This window comes from Podarcis cretensis (genome assembly GCF_951804945.1).
Source record: "Podarcis cretensis genome assembly, chromosome: 1".
NCBI classification, from domain to species: domain Eukaryota; kingdom Metazoa; phylum Chordata; class Lepidosauria; order Squamata; family Lacertidae; genus Podarcis; species Podarcis cretensis.
In genome coordinates, this window is record NC_137170.1 from 140575497 (window position 1) to 140594603 (window position 19107).

The following is a 19107-nucleotide window of genomic DNA, read 5'->3' on the forward strand; positions in this document are numbered from 1 at the left end:
AGGGGCCTTTCTGGCAGCCTGACAAGAATTTAACAATATATTTTTTCAGCTACTCAGCTGGTTTTCTGGTTTCCCCCTCCAATTCTGCAACTTGTGCTTATTCTTTCTTTTTCCCTGTCCTAGATTGTCTCCAAAGTAAATTCCTGCCTTTTGCTCACCACAAGAGGCTCCGTCCGCGGCCTGGGCATGTAGGGAAAGGTCTCTCGAAGGAATGTGGTGATCTCCAGGAGGAGCTGACATGCTGCCATCTTCAGTGCAAAAGGACAGCAACATTTGGTGGGGTTCACAGTACCTAAGAAGTGACATTTATATATAGATTGGTTTTATTAAAAATAGCACTAGGAAAAATACATATTTAAAAACAGATGGACAGCACCACACATGGTACAAGCTGCATATGGAACACTATGGCCTCCTCGCAATATTTTTCTATTTTTACTAACAATCTCATTTGCTGTTATTGCCAGGTAGCACTGGTAATTCAACAACAACAGGATTTCAGTGGTCTCAAAATCAAACTGTTCTATGAATACTGATGTTGAAATGCATACACTTAGACCCTGCTCACCTCTAGAAATGTCACACATTTTTCTCAGAGCAGAAATGTCACACATTTTTTTCAGAGCAGAGGACTACCAGAGGGCAGAGGCACTGGGTTCTGCGTGACTGGGTTCTGTGTGACTTCACACATGTGAAGTCACACACATCGGGAGGAGGCCATGGGGCTCAGGGAGGTTTGTCGCCAGGCGGTAGGCCCAACGAGGCCTTCTGCCGCCACGAAGAGGCCCAGAGGGCCCAGCCCCTCAAGACAGTGGGGGCTCATCCCCATAGAGTTGCCCCCTGTGCCAGAGGGTGTGGCTGCTTTTCTTACCCACACTCACCCAAACCCAGTGCTGCTCTTATCTCTTCCCCTGCATAAAGAAAAGCAACTGGGAAGGAGGGGGAGATGCTATTGGTAAAATAAAAAAATTTAAAAATGGAAGAAAAATCCCCATAGCTTTTCTTTTTTAAAAAAATAATATTTATAACTTTTTAAAAGGAAAAAGAGAGAAAAGAAAAAAGAAAAAAAAGAACAAGAGCAAGAAAAAATAATACAATACAATACAATATATAAACCATACAAAACAACCTCAACACATCACCCAACACAATGAACAAAACAAAACAAAACAAAAACAATTTAAAAACATACATCATACCTTTTCCATATTCTAACTTTCATTTCCTTATATCATCGACCTCCTCTCACCTCCCTCTTTGTATTCCACTTCCATTAATTGTTTTAGCAATTCCTTTCCATCTTTCTCCATTTTCTATCATATAAATGTCTTAACATATTTTTAATCTTATTTCCATTAAAATTAATATACTTATTTAAGCTTAACTCCTTATAGCATTTCTACTAAGGCCATAAAAATTCATTCCAACATTTTCCTGTCACTCATTAATTTTACAATATTTCTATATATAGACTTTAAATCTTCCAATATTCTTCCACCATCTCCTCTCCCCGGTCTCGGACTCTGACAGACACTTCCGTCCACTCCATACAGTCCATCAACCTGGAGATCTTATATCCGAGGCTCTTAACTCTTTTCCACATCCCTTCTGCAGTTCTTCTTCATATTCTTTGATGCTAAAGAGCAGATCTCGAGGAAACTCCAATCCAACGACACCTCCACTCCCTCTCGAAAGGGCAGCCAAATTTCCACAATTAAAGCTAGGATCCATAAAGTATTTCAGGGCATATTTCAAAATTCCTTCAACTCCAAAGGCCCCCCGAGCTCCAGTCTCCTCCTGACCCAAGTCCATATTCCAAAAGTCAGTTAATCCCTGCATAGAGGGATCTTTCCAACTTTCCTTTTCCAGTCCAGGCCAGGCTCCGATCTTCAGAGTCTGACTTTTTCTAGTTTCAATCATAAAGGGCCTCAACTTATAGTCTTCGATTTGCCTCTGTAGAACTAAGGCTCCCCCTTGTATTGCTTTAGGTTCGACAACAGCAACTTTCTCCCCATAGCTTTTCATCACAACTAGATTAGGCCTCGGATATTCCTATCATATATTACAGTGATGGAATAATTAACTGAAAAATATGTTATTGAACAAACTGACCAACAGCAAAACTGCAGTTGTTTTAGGTAGGATAGAAAGGATAAAATTTCTGTATTTTCGTTTCTGTTATATTAGTGAATGTTTGCCATGCAAATCTTATGCCACAGTAAGAGCTGTTTGACAGTGGAATTTGCTGCCAAGGAGTGTGGTGGAGTCTCCTTCTTTGGAGGTCTTTAAGCAGAGGCTTGACAACCATATGTCAGGAGTGCTCTGATGGTGTTTCCTGCTTGGCAGGGGGTTGGACTCGATGGCCCTTGTGGTCTCTTTCAACTCTATGATTCTATAATTCTATGATTCTATAACACGGGGGCGGGGGCGGGGTGGGGAATGGGACTCTGACTGATACTCAGTACCAGGCTTTCTCAACCTTTGGCCCCCCAGGCGCTGTTTGACTACAACTCCCACCATCCCTATGTTATGTTGGACTACAACTCCCATCATCCCTAGCCAACAGGACCAGTAGTCAGAGATGATGGGAAGTGTAGTCCAACATAACATAGGGATGATGGGAGTTGTAGTTGGACAACAGCTGGGGACCAAAGGTTGAGAAAAGCTGTACTACACTGTTGAATACTTAGAACCACTATGCAGGAAATGCATATCTACTACATGTCGTAGTAAATGCTGTTAACCTTTGGAGGAAGATTTGGTGGCATGGGGCAGACACACAAGGGCCATGGCTTCCCTAATGGGTGCTCACTGCATTTACAGGTGCTCGTCTTCACTTCAGTTCATTGCACTGCTCATATAACGTAATGATGAAGTAGTCTTTGTTTATCAGATGATTGCTGCTTAGTTCCTAGAAGCCTAATGACTGCCCTTCCAGCTATGGCCCTGAGAGAATCAAGAAGGGAGAGGAGGGGAGGTCTGAGCTAAGTAAAGTCTCTCCTCACCTTGCCTAACACTCAACAGTAGTGCCAGATGTGCCCATCAAAAGGACATTCTGTCACATCATGGGCCATACATGAGAGTGGGCTCTAGCACATCACCATAGGACCGTCAAGCCAAGCTTCAGGTTTGTCTTGCCTCTGTCCATGACAGATTTAGCCAGTTAGTTCAACTCAATCGATGAAATTAAGCTCCAACCCCCAAATTAGATCTCATCACCTTTTAGGGTTTCTAGGCCCAGGTCCTGAGAGGACCACTCTGCACTCAGCTGATATTATCCATGGGCATTCTGTGAGCTTCCTCCCAGTTTAGATTTATGTACAGGTGTCCCTCTACTTATGCAGGGGCTGTGTTCTGGGCCCCTGCACACATAAGCAAAAATCGCATAAGTGGGGAGCACCCTCTAAAAAGCCTCTAAATGTCAATTTCCCCCCTGCTTTCCAGCTCTCTCGCCACACAACTCTCTCTTCTACTAGAATTGAAGTTCTGGGACCAGCTGGAGGATGCACAGAAAAGTAGCTACTGTTCAAACGATTTTTCCACCAAAAGGAAACCAAAGCCAGCTAAGTGCCAAAGCCCTGAATCCTCTCTCCACTTGGGGAAACATGGAATGTGCCAAAATCTCTATGTGCTAACTATTTAAGTCTGAAGACTGCTAGAAGAAATCAGTGTCACTGTAGTTAGTAGGTTAAGAAACAGAGAGTGATAAGAATTGGGTGGGGGGCAGAGTACCAGAATTAGCAAAGCTGGTATATCTGCTCACTTCCTTGTTATCCTCCTTTCCCTTGCATATGCAACTACAGAGAGCCACTAATTTCTTCAGCCCTTTTCCATGAAGCTTGAAATATGCAGGAAGACACCATAGAGCTACAGTCCTTCTCCACACCTCCATTGTCGCGGCCTTCTCTAAACAGTAGTTCTTCCAAGGGACAATTTATACAAATGAAAGTATGTCTATAAATATTTTTTTCTGAAACTGTCACTAGGAAACTAATAATTCCATTGTGTCTCTAGAAAGTCTAATAGAACATGAAGACACAACAGGCATTTGCAGAGAGGCAATTCTCTACACACAGCTATCATAATCATAATCAAATTATGCCATGCATTGCAGCACTTGGGGAGAAAAGAATTAGATGTATTCAGGAGGGATGTCAAATTCTAGATGCCCACACCTCTCTGACTTAAATATCCCACTTTGTTCTCTATGTTCACTCATAAAGAAGCAGTCATGCAGCTAGACCTACCTAGTCCCATTAAATATCTCCAATTTTACTCCATTAAATACCTCTAATTTTACTCCACGTAGACAGCAACTTGAGCAATGTTTGCAATGCGAGGGTGAAGATAAAGACCCCTCTACATATCCTCCTGCTTTAAACTTCAAACTATGTCTATGTAAAGAGAGAAGACAACACCTGGCTCCATTAATTACATATTTTAACTAGGATTCTAACCCAAATATTTATACTAGCGTTCCTCCATAGCTTTTTACTAATCTGTTCTTAAAAGGTAAAGGTAAAGGGAACCCTGACCATTAGGTCCAGTCGTGACCGACTCTGGGGTTGCGGTGCTCATCTCACTTTATTGGCCGAGGGAGCCGGCGTACAGTTTCCAGGTCATGTGGCCAGCATGACTAAGCCGCTTCTGGCAAACCAGAGCAGCTCACGGAAATGCTGTTTACCTTCCCGCTGGAGCGCTGCCTATTTATCTACTTGCACTTTGATGTGCTTTCGAACTGCTAGGTGGGCAGGAGCAGGGACTGAGCAACTGGAACTCACCCCGTCATGGGGATTCGAACCGGCGACCTTCTGATCGGCAAGTTCTAGGCTCTGTGGTTTAACCCACAGTGCAACCCGCGTCCCTGTTCTTAGAACATTGCAATTGTAGAACAAAGCCAACAAACTTACAAAAAGCTCTAATGGATTACATGCTTTTTGGAAAACAGTAGAGCGAGCTCACACACGAATATGATGTTCGGAGAGGATATTGTACTGAACATCAGTGTAAACTGCACTCTGTATTGGCATGAGGTCTTGTCATGTTCTGCATATTCATTTTGATTTTAAAAAATTCCTGCCTTCATAAAGAATATGTACTATTGTAACACTGCGTTATACGATGTCCTGTTTTCCATGTTTTTAATGCAATGAACACATGAACATTTGATATCTAGTTTACACTAACCTAATTTCCATTTAGTTTTGGTTCTGGTGTGTAAATATTAAGGGAATGGAGATGAATACTATCTTATATCTGGAAGGCTATCTCATCCACATAATTTATAGCATTAAGGTTCCACTTATAGTTTTTAAAATGACATTGTCTCAGTTAAGATCTAATAGTTTCTGCAGATCTGTCATAAGTTTGTCACAGTTGTGGCTTCTAAGGGAGCACCTGTAATGATCTGGTCGGTGTACACTTTTGGACGCAACAGAGGAAACTGACTAAAAATCTCAGCAGGTTCCCTTCAGGATCAGGATCTTTGTATGTAATTAATTAAATACTTATTTGCCCACTTTCACTATATATGGACTACATACATAAAACATGACCAGTGTTTTTGAAAGGAGGACCATCAAAACAACCTGGCAAACAGTCATTCAAAAGCTAACAGAGTTCAATCAGTTTTATTCATGGTTGGTCAATTCAATTCAAGGAGAACCACATCCAGAAGCAGCGCTGGACATAAAAAGTTGCCTTCTGTTGAGTAAGGTCATTGGTCTATCTAAACCATTACAGTCCACTCCAGCGGTGGGGAATCTAAGATCCTCCAGATATTGTTGAACTGCATCTCCCACCATCCCTGGCCATTGCCATGCAAGATGGGGCTGATGGAAGCTGGTTCCCCATCCCTGATGTACTCTGACTGGCAGCAGCTCTCCAAGTTCTCAGGCACAAAAATGGTATTTCCAGGCATTGCCATGTGAAATTATTGTAAATGTCAATACCAGAACAGAACATCAGACCTTCTTCATGCAACTAATGTGTAATACCATCAGAGATGGGTAAATCTTTCTCTTTTTCTCACTTTTCCAGTAACAAGTTCATCTTATTTCCATGGCAGTTTGTGGATTTCCCCCCACTAAAGTCCACATGAAACTGCACCAGCACATTAGTGCAAATTTCTCCAAGCACACACACATTTCTATGCAATTTCCCCTCATATAATACTTTTTATGCTATATGCATTTTTATGCACACTTTACCCTGGCAAACGTATTTCTGTACCGACTACTTGGCTTTTATTGCGAAATTAAGAGAAGTGTGAATCTTGGAAGTTGGCTGTGTTCACATATTTTTTTGGAAAGTACAAATTAAGGAAAATCACCTTTAAATGTGGTCTAAACTCCAAAGCCTGGGGCTTGCCAATCAGAAGGTTGGCAGTTTGAATCCCTGTGATGGGGTGAGCTCCGATTGCTTAGTCCCAGCTCCTGCCTACCTAGCAGTTTGAATGCATGCCAAAAAGTGCAAGTAGATAAATAGGTACCGCTCTGGCGGGAATCGTAGAATCATAGAATCATAGAGTTGGAAGAGACCACAAGGGCCATCGAGTCCAACCCCCTGCCAAGCAGGAAACACCATCAGAGCACTCCTGACATATGGTTGTCAAGCCTCTGTTTAAAGACCTCCAAAGAAGGAGACTCCACCACACTCCTTGGCAGCAAATTCCACTGTCGAACAGCTCTTACTGTCAGGAAGTTCTTCCTAATGTTTAGGTGGAATCTTCTTTCTTGTAGTTTGGAACCATTGCTCCGTGTCCGCTTCTCTGGAGCAGCAGAAAACAACCTTTCTCCCTCCTCTATGTGACATCCTTTTATATATTTGAACATGGCTATCATATCACCCCTTAACCTCCTCTTCTCCAGGCCAAACATGCCCAGCTCCCTTAGCCGTTCCTCATAAGGCATCGTTTCCAGGCCTTTGACCATTTTGGTTGCCCTCCTCTGGACACGTTCCAGTTTGTCAGTGTCCTTCTTGAACTGTGGTGCCCAGAACTGGACACATTACTCCAGGTGAGGTCTGACCAGAGCAGAATAGAGTGGCACTATTACTTCCCTTGATCTAGATGCTATACTCCTATTGATGCAGCCCAGAATTGCATTGGCTTTTTTAGCTGCCGCGTCACACTGTTGGCTCATGTCAAGTTTGTGGTCAACCAAGACTCCTAGATCCTTTTCACGTGTACTGCTCTCAAGCCAGGTGTCACCCATCTTGTATTTGTGCCTCTCATTTTTTTTGCCCAAGTGCAATACTTTACAATTCTCCCTGTTAAAATTCATCTTGTTTGTTTTGGCCCAGTTCTCTAATCTGTCAAGGTCGTTTTGAAGTGTGATCCTGTCCTCTGGGGTGTTAGCCACCCCTCCCAGTTTGGTGTCATCTGCAAATTTGATCAGGATGCCCTTGAGTCCATCATCCAAGTCGTTGATAAAGATGTTGAATAAGACCGGGCCCAAGACAGAACCCTGTGGCACCCCACTAGTCACTCTTCTCCAGGATGAAGAGGAACCATTGATGAGCACCCTTTGGGTTCGGTCAGTCAGCCAGTTACAAATCCACTGAGTGGTAGCATAGTCAAGACCGCATTTTACCAGCTTCTTTACAAGAATATCATGGGGCACCTTGTCAAATGCCTTGCTGAAATCAAGGTAGGCTACATCCACTGCGTTCCCTTCTTCTACCAGGGTTGTAATTCTGTCAAAAAACGAGATCAGGTTAGTCTGACATGACTTATTTTTCAGAAATCCATGCTGACTATTGGTGATCACAGCATTCCTTTCTAGGTGCTCACAGGCTGTTTGCTTAATGATCTGCTCCAGAATCTTCCCTGGTATTGATGTCAGACTGACTGGGCGGTAATTATTTGGGTCCTCTCTTTTCCCCTTTTTGAGAATAGGGACAACATTTGCCCTCCTCCAGTCTGCCGGGACTTCGCCTGTTCTCCAGGAATTCTCAAAGATGACTGCCAGTGGTTCTGAGATCACATTTGCCAGTTCTTTTAATACTCTTGGATGCAGTTCATCTGGCCCTGGAGACTTGAATACATCTAAACTAGCCAAGTATTCTTGTACTATCTCCTTAGTTATTCTGGGCTGTGTTTCCTCTGCTGAATCATTTGCTCCAAATTCTTCAGGTTGGGCATTGTTTTCTTTATCGGAGAAGACTGAGGCAAAGAAGGCATTGAGGAGTTCAGCCCTTTCTGTGTCCCCTGTTTGCATTTCACCATCTTCTCCTCTGAGTGACCCCACGGTTTCTTTGTTCTTCCTTTTGCTACGAACATACCCATAAAAGCCTTTTTTGTTGCTTTTAACCTGTCTAGCAAGCCTGAGTTCATTCTGTGCTTTAGCTTTTCTGACTTTGTGTCTACACGTGCTGGCTATTTGTTTGAATTCCTCTTTGGTGGTTTCCCCCCTTTTCCATTTTTTGTACACATCCTTTTTAAATCTTAACTCAGTTAAAAGTTCTTTAGATAGCCACCCTGGCTTCTTTAGGCACCTTCCATGTTTCCATCTCATTGGTATTGCCTGAAGTTGTGCTTTTACTATCTCCCTCTTAACAAAATCCCAGCCATCATGAATTCCCTTTCCTTTTAGTATTACTGTCCATGGGATCTCACCCAGCACTTCCCTACGTTTTATGAAGTCGGCTTTCTTAAAGTGAAGAAATTGAGTCCTAGTATGCTTGGCTGCTCCTTTCCGCTGTATAGTAAACTTCAGAAGAGCATGATCACTCGCGCCTAATGATCCTTCCACTTCTACCCCACTAACCAGGTCATCAACATTGGTTAGGACCAGATCTAACATGGCTGTTCCTCTTGTTGCTTCTCCCACTTTCTGGACAACGAAGTTGTCTGCAAGGCCAGTGAGGAATCTGTTTGACCTTATGCTCTTGGCTGAGTTTGACATCCAGCAAATATCCGGGTAATTGAAGTCCCCCATTACTACTATCTCCCTTCCTTTTCCATGCTTGGCCATCTGTTCCAGGAAGGCATCATCTATGTCCTCCGTTTGGCTAGGGGATCTATAGTAAACTCCCACAATGAGGTCCCTGTTATTCTTCTCTCCCTTAATTTTGACCCAAATGCTCTCACTTTGGCTTTGAGGTTCTAAATCTTGGATCTCTTCACAGGTATACACATCCCTGACATATAACGCCACTCCTCCTCCTTTCTTGTCTGGTCTGTTTCTCTGAAATAGATTGTATCCCTCCATTATTACATTCCAGTCGTGGGACTTATCCCACCAGGTTTCAGTGATGCCTATTATGTCATATTTAGTTTGCTGTACCAAGAGCTCAAGCTCATCTTGTTTATTTCCCATGCTTTGCGCATTAGTGTACAGACATTGAAGTCCATTAATCATTCCCCCGTGTCTCTTATTTAAGGATTTTTTCCTCCCACCACTAGGTCTGCGTGCTGTTTGTTCCATTTGGTCTATGACATTTGGATGATCATCTTCATCAATTGATAGACTCCTACCTTCAGGAGCACTGTCGCCCTCCCCCACATTAGTCAGTTTAAAGCCCTCCTGATGAGGTTTCTGAGATTTTTGGCAAAAACATTCCTCCCAAACATTGTGAGGTGCAGCCCATCGCTTGCCAGAAGTTCATCTTCAAGAAACTGCAGTCTGTGATCTAAGAATCCAAACCGTTCCTGTTTACACCATTTGCGAAGCCAGCTGTTCACTTCCACTATTTTCCCCTCTCTCCCTGGGCCACGTCGTTCAACTGGGAGGACAGATGAGATGACAATTTGTGCATTTAATTGCTTCAATTTCCTGCCCAGAGCCTCATAGTCTCTTTTGATCTTCTGGAGGCTATTGCTTGCAGTGTCATTGGTTCCCACATGAACCAAGAGGAAGGGGTATTTGTCAGTGGGCTTTATGATTCCTTGCAGTCGTTCAGTTACATCTTGGATCTTAGCCCCGGGGAGACAGCACACTTCCCGAGACATCTTGTCAGGCCCACAGATCACTGCTTCTGTTCCCCTCAGTAGGGAATCCCCTATCACCACTACACGCCTCCTCTTAGGTCTGGTCGGGGTTCTTCCGTGAGCTGTCCGTTCCAAGGTCGCCTGCACATTCCCTGAGGACTGACTTTGCTGCTCGTCTTCATATACCTGATCGACTGTAATGAGGGAGAGATCCTCAAATGGAGTCTGCTCTTCGTCTTCCATGCTAGGGGAGAGGACTTCAAAGCGATTGTGTATTTCTAAACAATCAGAGCGAACCCTGGGCCTCCTACTTCTTTGAGTCACGTTTCTCCATATATCTGGCTCCTGTGTTGGTGAACTAGCCTCCTTCTCAGGGGAGTCCCCTGTCTCCTCCGTGGTGGAGACGGTGTGCTCTGTTGCTTCCAAGAAGAGCTCCAGCTCTCTAATTCTTCGGAGCGTAGCTACACGTTCCTCCAGTTGCTGGACTTGGTCTTCTAAGAGGGCAATCAACATGCAATTGCTGCAGGTAAAGCTGCCTGCAACCTTTGGCAAGATGGCAAACATTGCGCAGGAACCGCAGGCGACTGCAGCTGTTCCCTCACCCTCCATCTTGAGAACGTGTCGTTGGGGGTGACTACAGCGGTCCTCCATCATAAAAAGCGTGCAGACAGGACAAATAACTCCCCCCCAAAAAAACCTAGGTCTCCCCCAACAAACGTTTGAGACTAGCTCCCCTAAATCTAAAAGATGGATCAAACTGTGCGCGCCACTGCCCTGCAACCTCTGATAAGCTCCTCCCACAGCTAATTCACCTGCCTCAACAGAAACCCTGCCCCCTCTGACCTTTGCACAGGGAGAGCAGCTAATCAGCCGCAAGAAACACACAAACAAGAAAACCCTTTTTGCTCCTTCTTCAGCTGCTGCCCTCCAAGTTCGCCTGTAGCGGTTTAGACATGTTGGCCACATGACCCAGGAATCTGTCTGTGGACAAACACAAGCTCCCTCAGCCTGAAAGCAAGATGAGCGCCACAATCCCATAGTTGCCTTTGACTGGACTTAACCATCCAGGGGTCCTTCACCTTTACCTTTTATTATTGATTACATTTATATAGCACTTTTTCCTCCCAGTGTGGTGTGGCTGGTTCTCCTCCTGCTCCCCACTTTATCCCCACAACAGTCCTGTGAAGTAGGCTGAGAGGTGGTGACCAGCCCCCAAGATCACACCCCATGAGCTTCAGGGTTGGGTGGGGATTTGAACCGTGATCTCCCATATCCTAGTCTGATACCACACTGGCTCTTAATTCATATATATATTTATATCCTATCATATATCGCAGAATTGCAGCCGGAGAGTCTTATCTGGATTGAAGGGAAGAACAGTCCATTGTTATAAATAAATATATTGTCCCGATCCCTCCTTGCAGATAGCTGCTGCTTTGAATTTGGGGGGCAGGGGGGTGGATGTTGGGAAATTGGACCACAAAACCTACCGTATTTTTTGCTCCATAAGACTCACTTTTTCCCTCCTAAAAAGTAAGGGGAAATGTGTGTGCGTCTTATGGAGCAAATGCAGGCTGCGCAGCTAAGCCAGAAGCCAGAACAGCAAGAGGGAGCGCTGCTTTCACTGCGCAGCGATCCTTCTTGCTGTCTGGCTTCTGAGATTCAGAATATTTTTTTTTTCTTGTTTTCCTCCTCCAAAAACTAGGGGCGTCTTATGGTCTGGTGCGTCTTATGGAGCGAAAAATACGGTACTTTGTCACAGCTCCTGTGGCTCTCGGGTCGCATTTTCCTTTCGTTCGCCCCATTAGCATCCGCTGACACCCCTCCTTTCAGGTTTAATTGTAGGTTGTTGTTGTTTTAAGAGGTATATCAGGAAAAACCGATCTTCAGCCAAGCCAGGCCCTGACCAGCCTGGAGACGCGTTCAGGCGGCTCTCTCGTTCCTTCTCCCCCGGGGACCTTTGAGAGGCCCTGCGAGGCAGAATATTTCCGCAAGGTGTGCCGTCCTCTGACATAACCTGCTGTTATTCCTCGGGAAGGCAGGGATGTGGGCCTGCTCCAATTCCCCGCCTCCAAATACTGTGCAGACATTTTCCCCTCTGAGTGGCAAGAAAGGGGGCGCAATCTCTGGAACCCTTTTTGCTGTTCCCACAACTGTTCCGGCTTCCCCTCAGATGTGGTTTCATCTCTTCTGTTTTGGGGCCCTCTTCCATCCAGCGATGGGGTTTGGTACTCCTCAGACGTTTACCTTTCTTGATTTTAATGCCTTATCTCTTGTAAATCGCTTTGAGGTTTTTTTAGTGGTGTGTAAATTTTATGAAACTAACAAAGCAAAAAACTGGTCTCCTGGTGCATCAAATGTCTGGTGAACTGTGGACTGATGTTGGCATGAGGCTTGTAGAGAGAGAGGCTGGGCTCAAAAATGCCTGGAACTTTGAAAAGCACGAAATAACTGCTTCCTGTTTGTTCACCTTTTTGACCAGGTCATCTGAACTGGTGGGCCAATGTCGATCCCAGCTGCCAGCAGTTGCTCCCCTTAGCCACGACGGGCGACGGGAACTGCCTGCTCCACGCTGCATCGCTAGGTAAGACCTCCCTGCCACCAACACGGTGCATTTTATTTATTTTTTAAAAAATAATATTTATTCAGATTTTCCGAAATACAAAAACAAAACAAAAAACATACAAAAACAAAAAAACCCCAGCAAAATAGAAAAAAAAGAATGAAAAAACATAGATAACAGAAAAAAATACAAATTCAAATTACATCCTCTCATTAACTTGTTTCTTGGACCTCCTCACACCTCCCTTTTTGTATTCTAATTTATTCATTATTTCAGCAAATTCTTCCCATACTTCTCAATTTTTATTTAAATAATTTATCTTAACAATCTGTCTCAATTTACCATTAATTTCTTTAACCTTATCTTACCTTCAAAACCATAGAATTTCAAAATTTAAACCATATTTACACTTAACTCCTTCAAACCTTTCTACTAAAGCCAATTAATTCCTTTCCAGCACAATCTGTTATTTCATTAGTATTACACTAATTCCAAAAATAAAAAGATACATAAAAAGAAATTCTCTTCTAATTTTATCCAACATCCCTTCTTCCTGGTTTCGGGTTATGTCAGTCCTTTCTACCCATTTCATCCTGTCCATCAATCTGGTGTTCTAATGTCCGAGGCTCTCAGGTCTCTTCTAAGCCCCCTCTGCAAGTTTTCTTGTTCCTGTTTATGGTTACACCCTTCCTTGTCTCTTGTTGGATTCTTTCGTAGTTTCTTCCCTTTTTCCTTGGGGAGTGGATCTCCGGGGAATTCCATGCAGTAATAGTCTCCATTTTCTTTCATCAGGTTATTCCATTCCCCACAATCCCACTCCCCTATGTTAATTTTGTAATCCAAAAGATAATTGTTCCAGAAATACTTATCAACTTGTTTCACAGTCCCACTAGAGCTAAGAACTTCCTTAATTCCAGAAATTTGCAGACACTCTCCAAATTCAATCTTCTAATGTTGCAGCTTTTGGTCATGCAAGGCTTTAGATCTCTCCCTTTGTATCTTTTGGGATGCGATCACAGCCTTTTCCATCTTCATCTGCCCTTGGACTTGCCTTATTGAGCCAATTTCCTGAATTGGTTGTTGTGAGATTTCTTTGTCTTCGTTTCCTGTCAGTTCATATTCACTAGCTACAGCAGTCATAAAATCCAACTTTTCATTCATCAAGTTCATTTTCTCATACAACTGCTGCAGCATAGCATTTACTCTGCCAAGGGCAGAGGGTAAAACTTCCCCCCTGCTCATTTCCGTTCAAGGTCAAGTATCTGGTCCCACGCTGATTTTCACAACTGTTATGTCTCCCTGTGAACTGCAGCAAACAAACTGACAAGCTCCTTCTAGGGGACACAGTTTCTATTTAACGTCCATTTTTAAAATGTATCCAACAAAGGGAAATTTACTTTCGATTTTCAAATACTTTGTTTCATTACAATACAGAAAAGCAGAAAGCAGCATTGAAGTTAATTTGTTTCTCTTTTGTTTCTATTTGTCAAAAGTGTTCCATTTTCAATTGATGGACATCTCCAAAAATTTCTGTCCTGACGTCCCGTCCCCAGGTTTGGGACGATGGAAACTAATATTCCTTACTCTCTCTCTGCAGGATTAAACGGTCAAAATCCCCCCCCCTTTTCTCCTGCTGGCAAGGGGGCTTTGATAGTTATAGGTGCAGGAAATTTCAGTCTTAAAGTCAATTTTCCAGGCTATTTAGCTTGTACGATCTTTGCTTCAATCTATTTACAAAAAGCGGAAGGCGGACTTCCTGTTTAGACCTTTCCGCTTCGTTGCCTAATTCACAAATTTTCTTAGTCAAATCTTCCGTTTTTACTCACGGGTGCTTGTTTAGAGTCCAATTGTCATCAGGAAAAAGTCAGCGCTCTCCGGCGATGGCTGTGCGGCTTCCCTCCGTGAAAGTAGCAATCGGTTCGCTGCACCGCGCTGCTCACCCCACTCCATTCTGGAGCCCCAAAAAGGGGTTTCCCCGCGAGTAGGGGAGGCACTCTTGGTGCTCTGCCGAACCCCACGTTCCTAGGCTTCTCCGCCTGGGATTTCTAGCGGGCCCCCGCCTTCGCCGCAGCGGGAAGACCCAATTTCCACGGAGCCCGTTCCTCCGGTCGGAGGAACTCCGCCATTCGCCGATGGCGCTAACCCGGAAGTCCAACATGGTGCATTTTAAAAGCCAGTGCGATGGGTCGCTCACACAGCGTCCCTGAGCCTTCCACAGAGCCCACAAAATATTCCAGTAAAGAATATTTAGAATGTGGTATCGAGAAGCCACTTCAGATCTCCTAATACACAGCTTAACCGTGTGTGTTAGCACATCTATAAATGTTTATATGTACATGTAAGAATGTGTGTGCCTGTGTGTACATGCAAATATTTATTTACGTTACACGCTGTATATGTATAAGTAGGCTCTCTATCATACCTATATCCCAGGGCATGGTATATGACTGACAATCAACATTTCCAGTATCGTTGTAATGTTGCTGAGGGATGTTTGCCATCATAATAGAGAAAATGAACATTTTCCAGGGACTCCGCTATACAGATGCAAATAAAACATTTTACATGTGCTGTAAAGTGCAGTACACAAATGTGACACTAGATGGCGGCAGTGAGCTATGCAAAATTCATTGCATTTTTCAAAACTTCTTTCTTTTAAAAGCATTTTCACAGCGTTTTCTATATGTGTGTAGATTCCACACAGTATTGTGATATTCACATCCCAGTATTGTTCGTGCTTAATGCTTTGGGGAAATAATGTAGTGTTACATTTGTCCATCTATTTGTATTTTATGAATTTACAAGTCTTGAGACATCCTTTTTTTGGTGGGCGACGACAATGAATAAATATAAACCTACATATTTTCAAAAGAGCAGTATGATTGACAGCTAACATTTTCCGCAATTTTGGAGGGTAAAGATTCCCCCCCCCCCCATCTTATAATGTATATGAAACAGAGAGAACAATTATAGCAACAGATGAAAATGATAAAAGATGGCAAACAAAACTATGAAATAGGCAGGTAGAGTGAGTGCAGTTGCATGTGGGTTAAAATATTAAAAATCCAGGTAAAGAATAGTTGCATTAAACATTTCTAGCATTATTGTTCCTTAATTTTTTTTGGGGGGGGGAATATTTATCCTCATGGAAGGCAAGGGGTGGGTGGAATTAATGAATTCATTGCATCAGCTTAAGTACCACTTCTTTGGTTTTAAAAAATCTCTCTTTCCTCCCTGTAGGCATGTGGGGTTTTCACGACCGAGATCTGATGCTCCACAAAGCCCTCTACGCCCTCATGGACAAAGGGATGGAAAGGGAGGTCCTCAAGCGGCGGTGGAGGTGGCAGCAGACGCAGCAGAACAAAGAGGTGAGGCCTGATCCTGCAGGGCCCTTGGGGTTTCCTTACAACCAGCCTCCACTGGCACCCGGCACTTCCTTGGGGCTGAGGCTCAGCCCAGGATCCCTTTCCTATGTCTTGGAACATAGGGATGTCCACAAATCCCAAGCGGTTTTTTATGTCTTCCTTATTGTGGGAGAAAGTTCCCTGGGAGTGGGGGTGGTTCAGGACGGAGGTTTGCACCAAATCCCCAGTCGGCCAGACTCTATTCAGCAACACGTTACAGGACAGAGTCCAGAGAGTCTGCAAGAGTACAGTTGTACCCGCAAGTCAAACGGAATCCGTTCCAGAAGTCCGTTCGACTTCCAAAACATTCGGAAAGCAAGGTGTGGCTTCCAATTGGCTGCAGGAAGTTCCTGCAGCCAATCAGAAGCCGCATCGGACATTTGGGTTCCAAAGAACGTTCGCAAACCGGAACACTCACTTCTGGGCTTGCGGCGTTCGGAATACTAGGTACGACTGTATTTCCATTATAAAACACATTACACAGCCAAAATGCACGTCATCTGAGCTGCTTTCCCTCCCCCCAACCACCACTTGCCACCCTGTCACCCCACCATATCTCACCCAAACACAGTCCTTTGAAACACTTTGTTGTTGTTTAGTCGTTTAGTCGTGTCCGACTCTTCGTGACCCCCTGGACCAGAGCATGCCAGGCCCTCCTGTCTTCCACTGCCTCCCGCAGTTTGATCAAACTCAGGTTCGTAACTTCGAGAACACTTTCCCACCATCCCATCCTCTGTCGTCCCCTTCTCCTTGTGCCCTCCATCTTTCCCAACATCAGGGTCTTTTCCAGGGAGTCTTCTCTTCTCATGAGGTGGCCAAAGTATTGGAGCCTCAGCTTCAGGATCTGTCCTTCCAGTGAGCACTCAGGGCTGATTTCCTTCAGAATGGAGAGGTTTGATCTTATTGCAGTCCATGGGACTCTTGAAACACTTACTCAACCCATATATGTATATATATATATTACTGGACGTGCAGAGCCCTCCTTGTACCTCACCTGGTTTTTAACTCTTAACATTCCCCCTTAACTGGCTCTTACCAGTTTTGTGGGCAGGCGTACGTGACAGTAGCCTCGCCGATAAAGGTTATCCTAAGTTGTACCTCGTTTTCCAAGTGCCGGTTATGTCCACACCAGGCTAGCTTTAGCACCGGATCCTCTCTGAGCATTCAAGAAACCCTGGACGGTTAACCTCCAGGAGCGCACCATACCCTGCAGACGTCTTGAAAGTAGCCTCGCAGTGTGGAGAGAAGCCTTGATTTACATATCTGTTTTCCCTCTCTTCCCATTCATCTTCCAACCACCTTAGTCTGGCCTCGTTTACACAGAAGAGGAATGGCAAAAGGAGTGGAACGAGCTGATCAAGCTGGCTTCCAGTGACCCACGCATGCACTACGGCACAAATGGAGGGAGCTGCGGAGGGTGAGTGGTATTTCCCTGCTCCCCACAGATCACACCCAAGATTGTTACACTGTGCTCTGCCCTTGAAGGCTCCCCAGAAACTTCAGGTCACCCATAATGCAGGAGCAGGAATGTAAAGTCAAGTAAAGTAACTGTCAGGGAACTGCCATCGGAGCCCAAGGCGGTGGCAGGGCTCCCAGATGCAGGGGAGGGAACTAGCAGGGAGAGAGGGAGAACTTCTGCTGAGGAAGGAGAGGAGGAGGCGGGGGCATCAGAGGGAAGGCTCAGGGACGCTTCCAGCGAGGGCAGCGGAGAGAGCTCAGGACCTCCCATTGGGACGCCCACTCTGCGCAGAAAGTTGTCGCGCAGGGAATCTAGGCAGAGACTCACTGTCAAGGAGCTTTTATGTTGGAAGAAGTTTAGGAAACGCCCACTGACGGATTCTGCCAGTGATTAAGACAGCCACGAAGTAAGCTGGTTAGGGAAAGTTTTAAGCCAAACACTCTTCTTGGAGCAGGTTTGCGCTTACGCACAAGCAACCCCTTATCCCTTTACAGCAATCCGTCAGTCCTCGACGTTGTTTGTGCGAAGGGGGCATCATGAGCAAGACAGAAGGAGCCGGAGGCGGAGAGGGAGCCAGGGGAGGACCAACTCTGGAGGAGAGAAACAGAGATTTGGAACAACAGCTGGCTATCCTAGAGGCGCGGCTCGATGAGAGGCGGGCTCAGGATGCACAGGGGAAACCCACCCCCATTGCAAGGAAGGTACCGGGACTGGTGCATAAGTTCGGGGGCGATCCGAGGGACTACCAGGCATTTAAGACAGAGGTGCAGTATGCCCTGGATCTGCAGTATGATGACTTTGTAGACGAGGGGGTGAGAGTAGCCTTCGTGATCGGACACCTGGAGGCTGGGGCCAGAGAGTGGGTTAGACCACTGATGGCATCTGATAATGATGCCTTAAAAGACTTGAGGAAGTTTTTTGCAGCCATGGATCTAATGTTTTCCAGCCAAATTGAGCAGAGCGTTGTACGCAGGCAGTTGATGGCGTGCAAACAAGGGAACCAATCAGTCAGAGAGTACTGGTCACGATTTGCCATGCTCATACACTGACTTGGTTGGGATCTGACTTCGGAACCGATTCAGATGTTGTTTGAGGAAGGCTTGGCCCCCGCAGTGAAGAATGAACTTTCCCGCGCGCCCCGCCCGCAGTCGATGGATCAGCTGACCAAAGCTGTGCTTGCGATTGGAGCGCGGCAGGAAGCACGGGCTCTGGAGAAGTGGGAAGGCAGGGGAGAGCGTTGGAATGACTTCCGCATTCCTGAAATACCAGAGCAACCTTCCCCGCCAGTGGAGCCAATGGAGATCGGAGGCGCGCGCGGGGGGGGGGGTTTCAAACTCTGGCGAAGTTCGAAAGAAGGAGGGGAAAACGGCCAAGAAGTGTTTCCTCTGCCAACAGCCAGGGCATTTTGCCAGGGTCTGCCCTCAAAGAAAGGCATGGCAAGGAATGGTGGGGGCGGCCGGGAGTGAGGAGGAGGGGCTTAAGGAGCCGGGAAAAGCCAATGCTTGGCTGCCGACGACACGGCACAGCAGCCAGGCAAACAACCAGTAAATGTGCCCAAGCCAGAGCCACCCCGAGCAGCCATCGCCATAGAAGTGGTGCTAGAGCTCCCCAACGGCCACCCCCTCAAGATAAAGGCACTGTTGGACTCAGGCAGTTCCTGCAACTTTCTTAGCAAGGAATTTGCGTTAGAGCACCAGCTGCAGACTCTGCCACTAGGCAGTCCCTTGCAAGTCACGACCATCGATGGGAG

The 19107-nt window shown here is 45.3% G+C and overlaps 2 protein-coding genes across 14 annotated transcripts in view; one reads left to right on the forward strand and one right to left on the reverse strand.

The window, feature by feature from the left end:
- The window catches only part of UNC80 (unc-80 homolog, NALCN channel complex subunit), a 197931-nt gene that overhangs the window by 85047 nt on the left and 93777 nt on the right, over window positions 1-19107 (reverse strand). For all 13 annotated transcript variants that reach the window (XM_079974817.1, XM_079974825.1, XM_079974823.1 and 10 more), the window contains exon 25: window positions 159-292. In XM_079974817.1, coding sequence (XP_079830943.1) covers window positions 159-292 — 134 coding nt within the window. The remainder of the gene's footprint in view (window positions 1-158; window positions 293-19107) is intronic.
- LOC307224134 (OTU domain-containing protein 7B-like) lies at window positions 12150-17335 on the forward strand (the record flags this gene model as incomplete). The annotated part of the gene is made up of 4 exons (XM_079990641.1): window positions 12150-12159; window positions 12414-12515; window positions 15735-15862; window positions 17203-17335. The coding sequence occupies 4 exons, from the start codon at window positions 12150-12152 to the stop codon at window positions 17317-17319; spliced, it is 357 nt and encodes a 118-aa protein (XP_079846767.1). The 3' UTR covers window positions 17320-17335.